Source organism: Phascolarctos cinereus, unplaced genomic scaffold (assembly GCF_003287225.1).
Source record: "Phascolarctos cinereus isolate Bilbo 61053 unplaced genomic scaffold, phaCin_HiC Scaffold_5;HRSCAF=322, whole genome shotgun sequence".
NCBI lineage: Eukaryota > Metazoa > Chordata > Mammalia > Diprotodontia > Phascolarctidae > Phascolarctos > Phascolarctos cinereus.
This window is the reverse complement of record NW_027555958.1, coordinates 58,078,165-58,095,019: the sequence shown is the minus strand read 5'-3', so window position 1 is coordinate 58,095,019 and position 16,855 is coordinate 58,078,165. Positions and strand designations below refer to the sequence as shown.

At 41.8% G+C, this 16,855-nt stretch overlaps 2 protein-coding genes across 6 annotated transcripts in view; one reads left to right on the top strand and one right to left on the bottom strand.

The window, feature by feature from the left end:
• Positions 1-7,300, top strand: part of RBM15 (RNA binding motif protein 15) — a 37,109-nt gene extending 29,809 nt beyond the window's left edge. The window contains 1 exon segment of the mRNA XM_078154974.1: positions 1,933-7,300. The gene's annotated coding sequence lies outside the window, so the exon portion shown is untranslated.
• Positions 1-16,855, bottom strand: part of SLC16A4 (solute carrier family 16 member 4) — a 30,908-nt gene that overhangs the window by 6,134 nt on the left and 7,919 nt on the right. For 2 of the 5 annotated variants that reach the window (XM_021000995.2, XM_021000988.2), the window contains exons 3-8: positions 12,747-12,879; positions 11,399-11,542; positions 11,063-11,224; positions 9,649-10,086; positions 6,544-6,755; positions 5,373-5,466 (exon numbers count right to left, since the gene is read on the bottom strand). In XM_021000995.2, coding sequence (XP_020856654.1) covers positions 5,373-5,466; positions 6,544-6,755; positions 9,649-10,086; positions 11,063-11,224; positions 11,399-11,542; positions 12,747-12,879 — 1,183 coding nt within the window. Of the gene's footprint in view, positions 1-4,911; positions 5,467-6,543; positions 6,756-9,648; positions 10,087-11,062; positions 11,225-11,398; positions 11,543-12,746; positions 12,880-16,855 lie in introns of those variants that run through there. The other 3 variants (XM_021000983.2, XM_021001008.2, XM_021001002.2) reach the window with 3 other exon arrangements.

Here is a 16,855-nt window from a genome sequence, read left to right as displayed (position 1 = left end):
GCAGGCTGTGCTTTTATTACAAGCAATTTATTGTTGATATCGTTTGTTTTTACATCACCTACATTTCCCACTGTATTTTCCCAGTCCACACTACAGCTTTAGTAGTTTATATCATTTGTCTTGCTAAACACGTGACATTTTGTGGGGAAGGAGAGTCTCCCTTTTTAGTTGAGAGTGCTCTGGTCCTCCATCTACTACTTAGTGGCCAGGTGACTGTGGGTTTTTTTTTTTAACTCTCTCAGTGCCCCCAGGAGACTGACTAAAAGTTCCAGAAAAGTTTCTGATTCTTATTGGTAGGAGTTCTTTCTCCTAACAGTAAAATCTATCCTGGACCAAGAAGAAAAGTTACAGGCATACTTAGGCACTTTGGAAATGTTTTTTCATTTTGATTTAGGGACTCATGAACTTCAGGAGAGCTAAGCCTTACAGGATTTTGATATGTTGCAAGAACATCTCTATGTAAATAAAGTAATTTATAGCTTCTCTTTCTGCTGCTGCAGGGGATAGTAGGTGCCTTGTGATGTCACTGAGGAGAAAGGATGCTGTTGTAAGCCTCTGTCCTCCTTCCCCCTTTACCCACTGGGAATCAGGGATGGTGGGTTTCAGAAGATTAAGAACATCAGACTAAAAGATTGAAAAGTTCAGCAAATTAGTGATCAGCACCTGAAAGCAAGTCTCAAGTGGCTGGTGAAGACTAGTGAAACTCTGGGTTTTGGTGTGTGTGGGTGTGTGTGTAGGTATGGTTAGGGTTAGTAGAAATTTTTGAGTATGAGTAGAAGTGTTCTAATATTCCAAGAAGGAAGGAAAGTGATAGAGAGCAAAGGTTCATTTTGCTAGCATTTCATAGGAAGTTGATATGATTTATCTGTGGTTCTCCCCAAGTCACAGAATGTCATATCTGGAAGGGACTTGAAGGTGATATAGTCTGGAGGTGTTGAGGCCCAGAGGAGGACCGGACTGGTCCCCTGGTCACCCAGCTAGTTAGTGGCAGAACTGGGAGGAAAACCCAGGTCTTCTGACTGTTGAGAAGCACTAGGATTAAATGACTTGCTCCTGAATGAGACAGTTTGTTATTTACCTGAGATTATGGTTAATTTGTAATTATTCATTTTGGAAACTGGATTCTGATAGAGAAGTTGCCCTGAATTCTACTATTGACGGGACAAATCATTTAACCTTTGTGGACCTCTACTTTAAAAAAAAAACCCATCAATTTCTTTTTTTTTTTAAAGGCAGTTGGGGTTAACTGACTTGCCCAGGGTCACACAGCTAGTAAGTGTCTGAGGCCAGATTTGAACTCAGGTCCTCCTGAATCGAAGGCTGGTGTTCTATCCACTGTGCCATCTAGATGCCCCTGAAACCATCAATTTCTTATAGTAATTTCAAATAAAAATTCCACCCATCTTAAAGATAAGAAAATGGAGGGAGGAGGTCAAAGTGTCTCTCTGAAGCTTGCACCATAAGGTGGAGGAGCTAACACTTGCTGAGTTGCAGAATTTGAGGGTTGGAAGGGACATTAGTGGCCCTAGTCCAGACATAGCCTCAAAAGAATTCCCTCTACAAAATGCCTAACATATGGACAACCAGCCTTTTGTTTCAGCACCTCTAATGAGGGGGAAACCCAAAACCTTTTGTAACAGCAAATTCCACATGTGTTGTAATTCATAGTTCTTGATTTTTGAATGAACTGTTATTGGTTAATTAGAATTTGTGATAAATGGCAGCCTGTTGTTAACTCACTTTGTGCATTACATTGTTCCTTCTCTGAGGGTTCACTTAGGCTTAATAAATATGAGTGAAACTTTTTTTAAACAATAACATTTTGGAAGAGGAAAAAAATCTTTAAAAGATGAGGATGCATATTAATCTAATTTTTGTGTGACACCATAACTGCACGGGGAAAAACTACTTATTTTTGTACTTTATTGACAGGTAAGTTTTAATTCCAGTCCTTGATGGTGCAGTTTAATAAATTTGAGCTTTTAGCAGTTTGAGATTAGTCACATGCCATGGATGGAGCATGAGGAAATTGTAGGTAAGTCATTTTCTTTTTTGCTTTGTATTTGTATTTAGGATTTGATGACTATTTGTTTCATAGCCTGCCCAGGTTTGTTAAAGGTGTTACATTTTCTTTCAGATTTACCTAAATCAATAGAGACTTACTAGGAAGGCTAATAATCAGAGAATACAGAATGTTTTGAGGTTTGAGCAATCAGGTTAAAAATAATCCCAGGGTCACCTGGTCAGTAGGTAGCAGAGCCTAGTGACATAGTTTGGGTCAAGGAGAAGGATGTTTCTTTTTGTGAAGGATATTTGACTCCATTCCCAAGGGCAGTCCTAGGATTAACCCAAGGTGGATCAGGGAGGTCCGCTTCAGGCTGGAATCTTGCCAAGTATGCCCTGAAGCAGAGCCAGCCTTCTTGAAGATCTCTCTGGTGTATTGCTGAGACTTGACAGAGATCAGATTGACTTTCTGGGGTTGGAAAAGTTGGTGGTGAGCCATGTCAATTCATTTTTATGATCTATCTGTGGTGTTCTCTTGGGTACTCATGCAATACACATGCATCAGTAAATTTTAGTTAAATTTTCATTATGAATTTATCTACTCTTTATTCTTACATCCATAGTTAAGAAACATATGTCGCTATGCTTAGGCTTTAAAATGGTATAAATGCAATTATGTTATGTCTAAAATTTCCCATGCTCGTTGTTGGCCCCCCTTGAATTGAAACAAATGATAAAGAACTAACTTTTTTTTTCCTGTTTCACTTCTATACAGGAAGGGGAAAAATGAATTTTCTGGTAAGCTATTAACTAATTAATGTTCTGAGTGGGGATCCCTGGGGAAAGTTATTTTTTGTGGAAGAAGAATTATTATGTGACAAAGGGGCCTAGAAAGTCATAGTTGACTTAGACAGCAAGAAAGAGAACATTCTTTGTAATGTGCATTAAAGTGGAAAGGCCCATCTTTGGCTTTGTTTCTGGCATTTTGTCATAGATAATTCTTAAGCCAAATCTTACAATGTTCAGTCCCTGTTGAAAAGACTTGAGTCAGTCAGTGGTTTAATATTTCTGCTGCTGCTTTACTACTCAGCATTAGAGTAGGGATGAGAGACATACGTCTGACTGTTGCTGTTCAAGAAAGGCAAATTGTGTAATTTGACGGAAGGTTGAGTTGGAAGACCTGGGAGATGCTGGAGGATTCTCCCTTCTGCTGCTTCTAATCAGGTCATTGCTGCAGTCAGGGAGAGGGGTTTAGCATAATTTTGTTGGAGCTGCCATAGTAGTTGGAGTGCAACTAAATCAAACAACCCCCTTGACTCAAAAGATCCTTATATAAAAACATTTACTTTCTAGCAATAACCTTATCCCTTTCCTTGACTATAAGAAAAATCAGAATTTAAGATTTATGGGTTTTTTGTTTTTAGAAAAAAAATAACATCCACAGGTTATGGCACAGAGTTTGGAAGTTAGAACATTTCTTATGATTTCTCTGCTTACCCTCTTGCTAAGTATTTTGTTTTATAATTCTCCCTTACTTTCTGTTCTTCTTCTTACCCCTCAAGCCCTTCTTTTAGTTGTCCAGTTTGCTGAAATCTTTAAATATATTTTTAAAAGTTTAAACACATTAGAATTTCATATCTCTGGATTCTACCTTTAGAATTATGAATGAAATTATATAATCTGTAGTTGATATATTATTGAGAGACATTTCCTACCTTGTGCTATTGGCCTGAAAGGATCAGCCTACTAGGCAGTATTCATATTACAGAGATGCAAACTACATTCAGACTCTCATCAGTACTTGCTGGTATTGGCACTAACCATGCAAGCACTCTGTTGGGCACCTTCTGGTACTTGGCCTCCTCCTTATAGTTTCCTATAAAACTTAATTCTGATATTAGATCTTGAAATACCAGTCTGCATTCCCTACAGGAAATATAGATAGTGTTTTGCCAAATAGCATTTATCTTTGCAGGTAGAAGAAGGAGTGTTCAAAGAAAGGAATCTGGTTGTATAAATTTCCCTTTTCTCCATTTCACTATATGCAAACTGGACTTTAAATATATAGTCCTGTGCTTTTTTTTCTTCTTCACATATAACTTTCTTTAAAGGGGCCCCCTAATTTAACTTCAGATGCTAAAATAAAAATTCCCTTTTGATCTTTGCCCTTTATTGAGTCTTAAATTTACAGTGTCTGAAATCTGGCTCTAGCGCTAAATTACCTAGGTGAAAAATGAAAGGTGCAAAATCAGATCCCTCCTTGTCTCTGATACTGGTCTTGGCTGGAGGAAGCATAAAAGTGAGAGTTTCTAGTGGCTATGTTTTTACCAGATGTTTGGAAAGTGTTATATTTATTGTCTAGCATTCGAACATCTTCCCCTAAAAATTGTTCCTTACCCCTTACAACTCTAGCTCTCAATATATTGACCTTGTTCGAGAGCAGATATCCAGGTGAGGGTTTTAAAAAAAAAAAAAAGAGGTAAATTGAAGTTGGATTTTTAGTCTGGAGAAGTTAACAGAACAAAGCATAGACCTGCCGTCATTCTACTCAGCTTTCCAATTTTGTCAGGGCCCGCATCTGCAAATGCTTTCCCCACAAGGCTTTTCTGTCATGTTTTGTTCTAATCTTATTAGTCCCGATGATGTTTTATCCACAATTTCTTATGAAAAGAATCTAGGGAGACACCTGTAACATGGCCCTGCTGCAGAGGGAAAGGCGAGACTGGTGAGGCAGAAACTGTTGGGAATCTGTCTCAGTGATGGTGTGGTGATTCCCATGAGATCCATCCCAGCAAGCTGTGACCATGGAGTTCTGAAAAGCCTTGTCCTTAGAGTAACAGGACCCAGATAGCTGCCTATAGCAGTTGGGCCAAATTCTTTCCCCAAAACCTATTCCCTTGAGAAGACTCAATTCAGCAAGCATTTATTAAGCATGTAGGCACTGGGGATTTGAGGACGAAGTTGAAAAATGGCCCCTGGTCTCCCCTGTTTTGTAGGGGGTCCCACATATACACCAAGGAGTGAACAAAAGAATTTGAGGAGAGAATGACTACTAACCTTTGTTGACCAGTAAAGGCTTCCTATGGGAAGTGGCCTTTGAGCTGACCCCCTAAATGAAGCCAAGGATTTTAAGAGGTGGAAATGAAGAGAAGGAGAGCATTGCAGGCATGGCTGAATCTGTAGGAGCGTAGAGTCAGAAGATGGAACTCAAGTTTGGAGAAGAGCACATAGACCATTTGGGGAAGAGGAAGAGGAAAAGACAAGGAAACAAGTCAGGAATGAAATGGTTCCTTTTTGGTAGATTGTTGATAGAAACTTAGCATGTATCAATACTTTCCTGTTGATACCCTCAGAAGGTAGATAATTACCTGCTATGGGTGGTCCAGAAAGAATAACCAGCCCAGCAAAAAAGGCAGCAAACCCCAAAAACCGGTTTAGCGTAGAGTTCCCAGTGAAATCAGCCTGTTGGAATCAGAGAACCATTGTTGGAGTATGTAAAAAAAATTGTTTCTTAAGAAATAAGTCTGTGTCATCCCAAGTTTTGTAAAAAAAATTCTTTTACACTAGGACTTACATGATAATTTCAGAGATTCACAGTTCTGAATGCTGAATTATCACAACCAGATTTCTCATGTGTTTCATCAAAAAGCTACAACCTGAAAGTACTTGAAGGAAGGGCTTGCCTCCAGGGTGCCATGTCCCATTTCATAGAGCTAAGCGGTGGTCTCCCCAAACGATTGGTAAGTAGCTGACATGTAGAAGTTGAGATTTTAGCCAGAGCTAATTTGAGGATGCTGTAAATAACCTGTTTTCTTGTGCTTTTTATTTGAGGTGTAGGCCTCCTAAACCACCTTGCATCTCTTAAATAGGAAGCTGTGGCTGTGGAGTTCTTAGAGCTTCCTGGTGGCAGTGGTGAGGCTATTCTTGTGTTTGTAGGATTCATTAAGTTTGTCCTGATTAGTAAGGCCAAAACTTAGCCATAGAGAGCCTGTTCCTGTAGATAGAAAAAGCCCTTGCTAACGATACTGGAGAAGGTAAATCCCTTGGGAAGCTCTGACCTGGTTCCATATTGAATCCATGGCATATGGGCAGTGATTTTCAGGGCTTCCTGCCTCAAACTAGAAAACTGACACACAAGGTCAGGTTACACCCCCTTCTAACCCACGAATATATCTCCATTTTTGTACCTTGTGAGGAACTGAACATAGCTCTGCAGCCATAGGGGCAGAGTGGATTTAAGGTGTTATCTGTGGTGATAAAAAAAACAGATTTGAGGCTCCTCCTAAGTATTCCTTGCTCTCTTCAATTTCTTCCTTGCTTTATGGATAGAATAATTCTCTCCCATTATCTAGTCTTTCCCAAGATGGATGACTGGATAGATCATTGACTGGGGTCTACTTAGCCATCATAGGACCCAGGACAGTTTTCTCTGGCTACCACATTGACTTCTAATTTCAGTCTGTTTAGGGAGATCACAATAAAACATTGCCTTTCCTTGATGTTTCTCTTCTAATAGTTTTAATGAGTGTGTCTACTCACCATTACAGGGAGCATCATTGCCAAATAACAGCCACAGAAAATGGCAAAGAAGATGGAGTAGGTCATGAGTAGAGGAAATGTGGTGGCTAAAGGAGCGAGCAGGTTAGTGATGCCACAGAGGATGAGGTAAGCCTTGTAGTACTGATAGTTCTTGATCCAGTTTTGGTCAGCAACCCATCCAGACAGTAGCTGCATGAGTGTCTCTGTCATGCCTGGAGAGACATTGGAAAAGATCCACATGAAAGCCTGAACCTCATCTCCTTGAAGTGAGTGACTGCACGCAACATCTTTGCATATATCTCATGACTCAGTCTTTAGGCCAGGTGAGTAATGTGAGTAACAGCTCCCTGGGAAGTGAGCCAGGGAGAACAAATTAGTTTTATGTGTTCTGCCATTTGGATCTAGCTTTCATTTAAATGCACACCCAGTGAAGGGCCTTAAAAGGAACTCTTTTCAGCCGTGTTTCCTCTGATCATCTCTCTAGGACTCAGTGCTGCAGTGCTTCAGGGGTGCCCCACTAGAGAAGAGCTGAAACAGATTGGGGACGCCCAGTAGCTCCCTTCACCCTGGCCCTCCCACCCCAAAGGGATTCTCTCTGTAGAAGAATGTTCTCTCCTCCAGTTTCCTTTCTGCCAAGGAAGCAGAAATCGCTGGGGAATCTCCTAGAACCTTCAAGTCAGTGTCCTCTTGGGCTCGGGAGGTTGTGAGAGGGAAAGGTGGTTAGAGTATAATTAATAAAGTTTTTTAAAAAGGAAAATTGGGACTCTTTCTTATGAACTAATGTAAAATTTCGATAACCCCTCGCTGTTGCCTGTTGCATTGCAGTTGTTGGCAGTAGTGGATTTAAGCATGACCTTGCAAAGAAACCAGAAGTACATTGTCTTGTAGAACACTGGCTCCTTCACTGTGATCTCCTATAGATTGATTGGGAGGATGGAACATAAATCGCATTGGTGATTTTTTTTTCTGGAGAAGTAGAACCTCATAAGCTTTCTTCTTGAAATCCATTATCCTATTATGAGCTTATGTAAAATCAAGACATTCTAATCGAGGTTCATGGAGAAAATGAGTGGCATGTGGTTTTTTCCTGTAGACAGTATTTCTGGTTACATATTTATATATTAGTTACAATTTATGTAACAAATTATCATAAGACTTACTTGATACAGGAAACATAGTTATTTAAAAGCCCCAAACCGTACTTTTTATATCAGTTTCACATAGTTATAGGTAATGGAGGATTCCTACAATTAACCCATTTTTGTTTCACCTAGTTGTACAGGGAAAGCCCGAGTGTGAATTTACAATATATATGAGAAGTTAATTCAATAAGCAGTTGGTAAGTGTCTATTCTGTGCAAAGTGCTGTGCCAGGCACTAGGAATACAAAGACAATATGAAAAAATAGTCCCTGTACTCAAAATAGCTTGCATTCTACTGAGGAAATGCACCATTCGCATAGATAATTAGGTGAAAAATAATCTGAGGAGGGGGGAAAGCAGTAATAACTAAGGGTGTCAAGAAAAGGTTCATTCTCATGGGAGATAGAAGATGAGCTGAACCTTGAAGAAAGCTCAAGATACCAAAAGGCAGGGGAGGAAAGATTCCAGCAAAGGGGAATATCTTGGGGCCAAGAGATGAGAAGCTGAGTACAGGCAACATTGGCCAGGTCAGTAAACCAGCAGCCATTTTTTGTGGATTTTTTTTTCTGTGTGTAAGTATATTAATCTCATTTTGACTTTGAAATAGAACCATTGTGATGCAGCCAGCAGAGGGAGGATGTGGATCCACACTATAAAATATGGATGTTTGAATACCCTGTGACTTCAGCAATTATTATTGAATCAGCCTTGCAGATGATTATTAGAATGATCAGTCCTATATATTAACTAATGGCTTCTGGCAGTATACATTTCTGCATACCATTTCATGTTCTAAATGAAGGAGTGGAGTTGTTTTGCTGGAGCAAAGTGAGTTCCAACACAAGTTTCCATAAATGCTAGTACAAAAAACAAATGGAAAAAGGCATTAAGCTCTTATGATGTCCCAGCATCTGCTTACTGTTGGGGTTTAAGTACAGATGCTAAATGTGGATGCCCTCAAGAAGCTTACATTCTAATAGGGGGGAGAAAACACCTAGGGAAGTGGTAGCTAGGGAAGTGTTTTGGGCTGAGAATTCACATTACCTAGTAGAGTAGCCCCATAGGGGAGCTGATTGGTACACCCTTTCAAAAGCAATGACAGTATTGATTTGATTACAATAACCAGAGAGGGAGAAGTGGAAGAATTACAAACCAGTTATAATTGATATTTACTAAAATACAGTTATTCATGAAGTGAATAGTTAAAAGTTTGCAGTGTTTTACATGCAAACTTAAGGTAGGTGCTGCAACTGTTATCCCCTTTTACAGCTAAGGAGATGGGCTCAAAGGAGCTGTGACTTGCCTCTGGTCATAAAGCTAGTGATAGAAGAAGGATTTGTCTTGGGCCAATAATAAAGCAAGTCTTTATTATGGCTGGCTTAATTATGTTGTTTTAAGGAAAAGGGCACTAGACTGAACGTCATAAGATCGGGGGTCTTGCCTGCCCTATTCTGTCACTGACTAACTTGCCTTGGGCAAGTCACTGCAACAATGGGATTTCCTTTTCTCCTCTCTAAAATGAGGAGGGTTAGATAAGGGGATGTCTGAGACTCAGCATCTCCAAAATTCCATAATTCTGTGTAGGACTGTCCTAATTCAATGAGAAATCATATAATGATTCAGAGAGGAAAATATTTACTTATAAGTGGGTCTTAGTAGCTAACTGCGCACATGGCCTGGCACATAAGCCCTAAATAAATAAATAACTGGAACTCATCATTTAATAACACAGTTTCTGGAGATCGGTGTTTAGGGAGAATCTTAAATAGGACATTGAGAACTCTCCTCCAGGCCCTTCTTTATTCGTGTGTGGTCTCCACTTTCCCCACTTTCTTTTCTTGTTAGCCTTTTTCTTAAGAAAATGACAGGTTGGTCTTTTACGGAGTTAGGCCCATCTTTTCTTTTTAGTATAAACAAACAGCCTGGAAAACAACCAGCATAAATTAAAGACTCAGTTTTCTCACCAGCCATTGAAATTAAATAGGAGGCATCCATGGTGTCGATCCCCAGAGTTTTAGCTCTTGCTACCAGATGGAAAATAGGGATGAAATATGCCAGCTGGCTGAATAGCATGCACCAGGTGAATATGTAGAATAAAGGGTTCTTCAATGGAGAGTTGTCGATGAGCTGCTTATAGAATCGAGGCTTGTTGCTGAAGACTGCTTCGTCATTGTCTTGGCATCCTGAGATTGCTGCCCCTTGACCAGTTGGTTCATCCTTGCTGACTAAGCAGTTTCCAGGGGAAGGCGGCTGTCCATCTTTGCCGGCTGGCACTTCCGGTGGACTTTCTGCATCTGTACTTCTGGTAGCCATGTGCTCTTCTCTTTTGATGCTGATGGGTCGTAAGAGCATACTGGAGGGCACTAAATTCAGTGAGATCCCTCCAAATAGTACAAGGGTACCTAAGTAGAAAATACAGTTAATGTTATAACTTTTGGTTATAGGTTTGGTAGACATTTCATTGTTAAAAGTTTTGAGCTGAAATAATCTTGTCTTAGTTTTGTACAGTGGTTCCAAAAGGTACCGAGAACCAGTTATCATAGGCTTTTTATCGTGGTCCTTCGTGTTACTGATTTGTCTCGGATGTTAGCCTTTCCTTTGGAGAATGATTACTGAATGTTGTCACATCACTAATAAAGCTCTTTTGCAGAGCTGGGCCTGTGGACCCAGGTCCTCTTTGTATTTCAGTTTGATGGATACCTTGTTTTAATTACCAGCAAAGTCCCCATTAGTTTTCCCTTGTAACAAAGAAAAACATTTAAGCAAAACCAGAGTACACAGACCCTGCCCTGACAGCTCTGGTGACATCCTGTACTGTATTCTGCCCCCTTCCCCCCAGGAAAGGGGGGCTACTCCCTCCTTTCTTTTCTAGAGTTGTGAGGGGGTGTTTGTGTATCTAGAGTTGATTTTTATCCGCTTTTTCTTCCATTTATAAAATTTGTGAGTAGTAATAACTAAAATGTTTGTTTACTAACATTAAGCTTAGAATCTGTTTTTCTTTTTCCTTTATTTGCTAATCTTAAAGGAAAAAATATTGGAAACTGCTGAGATGTCCTTTTTCACTTGGTCATTTTCACTGTTGTAGGTTTCCAAGTTACAAAGAGTGTTTCTCCCTGGTGACTGAACCCTGCTAGTTAATAAGCTTCTGTCTGATGCCTGCTGGTAAGCACTGAAGATATTTAGAGACCTGTCCCTCTAGTCCATCTCTAGGAAGTAGGAAATTAAGGGTCTTCCTGCTTTTACTCATTTCCCATTCAATTGGTTGCCACGGCATCCAGCCATCAAGTTACCAAGGGAGAAAGGAATGTATTTTTAAAAATGCATTCCGAGTCTAGCAGAGTTTAAGATGGCAGTAGAGCCATTGTCAGGGTGACTCACCTGGCCAGTCATATTCATCTATCAGGATTTTTGTGAGAGGTGCCAGCAGGAATGTCAGCCCCATCCCTGAACGAGCAACAGCCATCGACAGAGCCAGTCGTTTTTTGAAATATTTAGCCATTATCACAGAAGCTGCATGGTACATGCAAGCAGAGCCCAGACCTAAAAAAAGAAAGAGCAAACACTTGGAATCACTTTTGCTTCCATTGATAGGTGTGGGGATTCAATAAACATGTAAAAGATGACGTGTGGGTAAACGGCCCTCCTGAGCAGAAGGAATGTAACTGAATCAATGTGAGCAGCTGATGTCAGCAGGCTAGATAGGTTTGGACTCACCCGGTAGAAGCCCCATAGATATACAGAGGAAGGAGATGCCTGTGGCCAAGCTGCTGATCAAGTATCCAGTGCAGATAAGGAGGGCACCGAGCATGGACGTAGACTTCTCCCCTATCTTTTCACACAACACAGCACCCAGTGGAGCTGGGGAAAAGGGAATGAAGGAGACTTGAAAAAGAGGTTGTTCGAGAAAGTAAGACAATGGATGTTAAACTTTGTGGCATAGATTAGGGAGGAGAGTGCCCAGCACCATGATGACTTTGTGATTTCTAAGATGAAGAAGGGTTTGAAGGGAAATTTAAGGCCTGTCACGGTCAGCCGCACTGGGTTGTCTGACAGTCCCCAAATCCTTGCCACCCTGTTGTATTCCAGAATGAAGACACCAAAGGAGGATTAATTAGGAGCAAATGAGTTTCGGAGCTCCATTGCGAGTAAGGCTGGGGTGAGTGGGCTTAGTGAAGGTGTTAAGAGACACCAAGAGCAGTGAGAGATAAGAGAGTATGTAGGAGAGGGGGTTTGGCTGAAGTATTCTAACAGTTTGTTGAGCAGTATGTATTGAGTATGTATGTAAGGAGAGGCAAAAGGGAGAGGAGACAAAAGCTTGAGGGAAATGATTCCAGAGGGTCAGTGAGGGGTTTTTTTTGGTTTGTCTGTTTTTTGGCAGAGGAGAAGTTGAGGGTATCAGAATATTGGGGATAAAAGGTAAATTGCCAGTGGCTCGGAGCAAAAGCCTAGCTAGGTCAGCCCTTTAAGCCACCTTTTTATTAATAGAAAGCCAATAGTATTTTCTGCCCTGTCTCTTTCCCTCTAAGGGGTATTCATGTCATGTTAGATTCTAGTGAACTTGGGATGACTAATGTAGTGAAAATTCATTTTAAAGCATCAGTCTGTACTTGTGCAGACAAGTTTGAGTCTGTTGTTTGCTGTATTATAGCATCCATTCCATCTCTTTGGGATCAAGGTGGTGAATGATGGATAGGGGAGAATGGTAGCTTATATGGTAGACCCATGTGAATATTATGGAGCTACAACTTTGCATACTTGACCAGATAGTCGTTTAGCCCGCCAAACCATGCTAATTCTACCTGATTTGCCGGGTTTGCTAAAGATACATGTCACCCAGGGACATAATCAGTAGTTCTGGAAGTTGGGTCTGCACTGATATTTGGCACTCAATGGCGTGTAGATGAAGACTCAGCTTGAAAGGGTAAGATGTTTACAGGTCAGTGTGAATTTTGGTAAAGGTTTCCAAGGTTAAAGGTGCCTTTGCCAAGGTCTTCCTTCAGCCTTGCATGGCCGGGGCGTTTACCATTTGAAACAAGCATGGAGTTGTCTGCTGGTCTCATACCTGCAATGAAGCGCAACGAAGACAACAAAGATCCAATCCAGCCAATCTCTTCTGAAGTGCCACCAAATTCTTCTTGAAAAACCACGAAGAAAATTGCAAAGGTTTTGGTCAGTCCCATTAGAAGCATGTTTACCTAAATCAAAGCAGGCCAGATGGTTCAGGTAAGTGACTGGTCTGTTACGAAGTCTGCAGAGGAGGGTAATGGTGGTCATGAGGGGACTCAGAACTGAGAGACAGTAGTCAAAGGAGCTGGTGTGTTTTATCCTAAAGAAAACTCGGGGAGAACAGAAGTGTGCAGAATGAAAAGAGCATTCAGTCTTCAAACTAAGCTCCCTGGGCCTCAGTCTTCTTGTGTGTAAAGTCAGGGATTAGGTGCAGAGCTCATGTTTGCCTTCCAGCTCCAACAACCCCACAGCTCAGGCTGTTACCTTTAAAGGTTCCAGCTCTCAGCTTGTTCTCCATCATTAAATCGATTTTCTGCTTTGGTGAGAAGCAATACCGTGCGGGGATAAAGAGTCCGAGGGGCTGCTGATGACTAGCTGTGTGTCCTGGGGCAAAGGCCTCTGTGTGTCGGAAATGAGAGGGCTATACTGCATTTTCTTGGAGATCCCTGTTCCAACTCTGGGTCTGGGGCATTTTGAGGACTGATACCTGCTTGTAAATTCTATGGTAGGTTTTGTCCTGGGTGTCTGAGTTTGAATTAACCTAGGAATTAATTTTCCATCTTGCTTGGTCCTAAGACAAGGCATCTCTTTCCAATTATCTTTTACAGAAGAATGGTATTTAGCCCAAAGGTTATGTTGATCCGTAGCCCAGATTGTTACTTAGTGAAGGGCGCCCTTTCCAGTGATGTTCCAGCATTTCTTCCCTAGCAGGCTTGTGTCTGCTGAGCTAAGTAGAGGCCGATGGGCCCTCTAGGATTGTATCAGCTACCGAGCAGCGTGCTCAGACTGACTTCATTGTGGCTTTATCTTTGAATTCTTGGATAAGCCCTGAGCTCTGAGACGCGAGTGGGGAAGGGAATGTGTCTTATTAAGCCGCCATGTTATACATCTGCATTCCCTTGCTTTCTGTACTGACTGGAGACTGGCCACGATGGCATACATGTCAAGGTGTTGGTCTCACTGTGCACAGAGTTGGGTAGGCTTCCTTTCCCCATTCTTTCTGCACTTTTGTGTATGTTTCAGACACATCCCCAGAAACAACAGACTAGAAAAATAACTGTAGAACAAGGAAGTAAATCGCCATCACTCTAAATCTATGACAGTACCTTTAGGAAACCTTCCATCCTCAGATGAGGGATATGTTCACTTCTTGTAGGCCAGATGACAATCTCTCTTCCCTCTGATCCAAGAGTCCCTCAGCTACTGGCTAGGTGGCCCTGCTAGGCTTGTATCCCTCGTCTGTTTCCCCAGTGTCTTTGAGAAGGGGACCACATGGAGTAGAGTACTGATCACCTCACTCCCTTCTGCCATCTTGCTCTTCAAAAGAATGTATTTTCTTCCTCTCTCTTTCCCCCTGCCCAAGTCACATTGTGGACACGTGGAGTGGTCAGACAGAGGCAGGACTCTAGATGGCCAGGAAAGTATATTTAAAGTCTGCTTACCAGTATGTAAAATTAGCAAAGACCTATGCAGACTGCTTTTTTATCTTGTTTGGTCCTTACAATAGCCCTGTGAGGTAGGCACTGCAGGTCTAATACCTCTTTTACAAATGAGGAAACTGAGGCACAGAGCAGTTAAGTAATTTGCCTTTAGCTACAGAGCTATCAGTATTAGAGTATCCGAGGCTTCCTGACTGCAAGTCTAGCACTGTCCACTATGGTGTCCTGCCCCTCTAAGACAATAATTATACTAGCTATCTCAGAGTGAAGTGCTTTGTAAACTGTAAGGTAGTATATGGAAGATATACCTTATTACAGGAGATAGATTCCCTGCCTCCCAGGTTCAACTACGTTCTCCTACCCTTTCAGTGAGTGTTTATTATTAAGCAGTGGCTGTATGCAAGGCCCTGTACCAGGCTCTAGGAACACAGAGATGCAAAATAACATTGTCCCTGTCCTCAAACAGCTTACAAGGGGCATAAGGAATACATACATATGTACACACACACACACACACACACACACACACACATATATAGCAAATGAATACAAATAGGAGCTTCACAGTGCAATGAGAATTTTGCAGAGGAGAGATCCCTTTGTGTTGGGGGATCAGGGACGTATTACATGAAGGAAGCCTACCTAAGTTGAATCTTGGGAAGAAGTGATTATGTAGTGATTCTGTGGGTGAAGGAGTGATAGGGAAGGGATGGCACTAGGGCTTGAGGATGACATGGAGCAGCCGCCGCCTGGGGAACGTGACGGTTAGGAATTGCTCGGCTGCAGGGAGCACCCAGTTGAAGTGGACCCAGTCACCTCAGTTTTTGTGACTGTGCCCAGAGACGTTTGGCTCTTCCAGAGGAAGGAGATGGGAGCTTTTTCCAGGGTTGTTAGAAGGTTACCATGGTGAGAAGGGTAGTCAGGAAGCAGTGGTGGACGATCAAACAACATAGAAGTGGCAGACAGGTCAGCTGCGGGCGAGGAGGGGAGGGGAGGGGAGGACTGAGGATGGGGTTGATGGACTGTGAGGGTATTGGGAATGGTGAGAACAAAGAACAGATTTGGTGGGATTAAGGGAAAGGGAGGAAAAGAGGTGGAAGGGCAGGAAGTTACAGTCCTGGACTTGGGGTGGGGGAGGCGCAGCAGGGGAAAGGGATTATTTCCAGAGTTGTAGATTTTTGAGAAATAGATCACCACACTTATTTCCAGATACTTTCTGTTGTTCTGGGTATCAGAGATTTTGCTGAAGTGTTCGTGGTTGGAGATGATTTTGCTTCACTGAAGGACACTGCTTGTATACCCTTTCTGTAGACTGCTGGCTCATCAAATGGGTCTGGGTCAGTTTTTCCCCACCTATAGTGTGCTGATCTCATGGTGCTTAGTATTGTATTGTCCTTACCTCAAAAGTAATGAAAGACTTATTTCCCTGGGTGCTAAAATTGAGGCCTTTCCTCACCTTAGCTACACAAGCTAGGGTCTGTGGCACAAATTTCAGTACCCTGCGTTTTCCTTATTATGTGCCCAATGCTATTCCCCTCATTGAGGCCCCCGTTAGAAAACTACAGCAGACCTGCCAATTTACACTTCTTATTGCCACATCCCTCAAGTTTTAAGAACAGTCTTTTTTTTTTCTTTTTTTGCTAGGCAGCGGGGCTAAGTGACTTGCCCAGGGTCACACAGCTAGTAAGTGTTATGTGACTGAGGCTGGATTTGAATTCAGGTTCTCCTGACTCTGGGACCAGTGCTCTATCCACTGCACCACCAGATGCCCAAGAACAGTCTTTTGTGTCCTCCCCACCATCTTCAGCATCTCCCCTATCCCCTGGGAAACACCTTAGAGCTAAAATCTCTCTCACCAGACCACTCTGACATCTTATCTCTTGCTGGCTGGTATGTCTCCACTGGACACTTGGACTAAGTACTCTTGGCATTAATCTAGTAAAACTAAAGGCAATTATATATTCCTGAGAAGGTCATAGGGATATGCTGACCAACAAGGATTCTCATCCCATCAAATAACTAAGTCTTATATTGACAAAGAAGGGGTTATCCATTCCTGTTCTCTCAACATCAAGGTCATTGAGAACAGGCTTCTTTGACACCTACCAATACCTTGTGTAACAGAACCAGAGGAGAGCTGACAACATTTCCTAGAAAAGAAAGTTGGGAGGCAGGCAAAAATAATACTGGGGAATCTTTCTCTCCAGCAGCAACTACCTTCAGCCCGTTTGAGATATTTTTCAGTGAATGTTGGTGTGATTTAGCTTAGACATTTATAAGCCTTGATAGTAAGGTATAGCCTGTCCATAATCCTGTTCTGTGGGGACCTATTTATTGTGTTTCTGTTTCCTCCACCAGAGAGTGATCTTAAGTGAAGTAAGAATAAAACAAAAGGGTTTAACAGGAAACAGAAATCCTCACTGTCCTTGGTGAAGTCAGGTCATTTGGCTTAAGTGAATTACATCTACAGGTATTGAAAGAGCTTGCCATGATTACTAATCTGCAT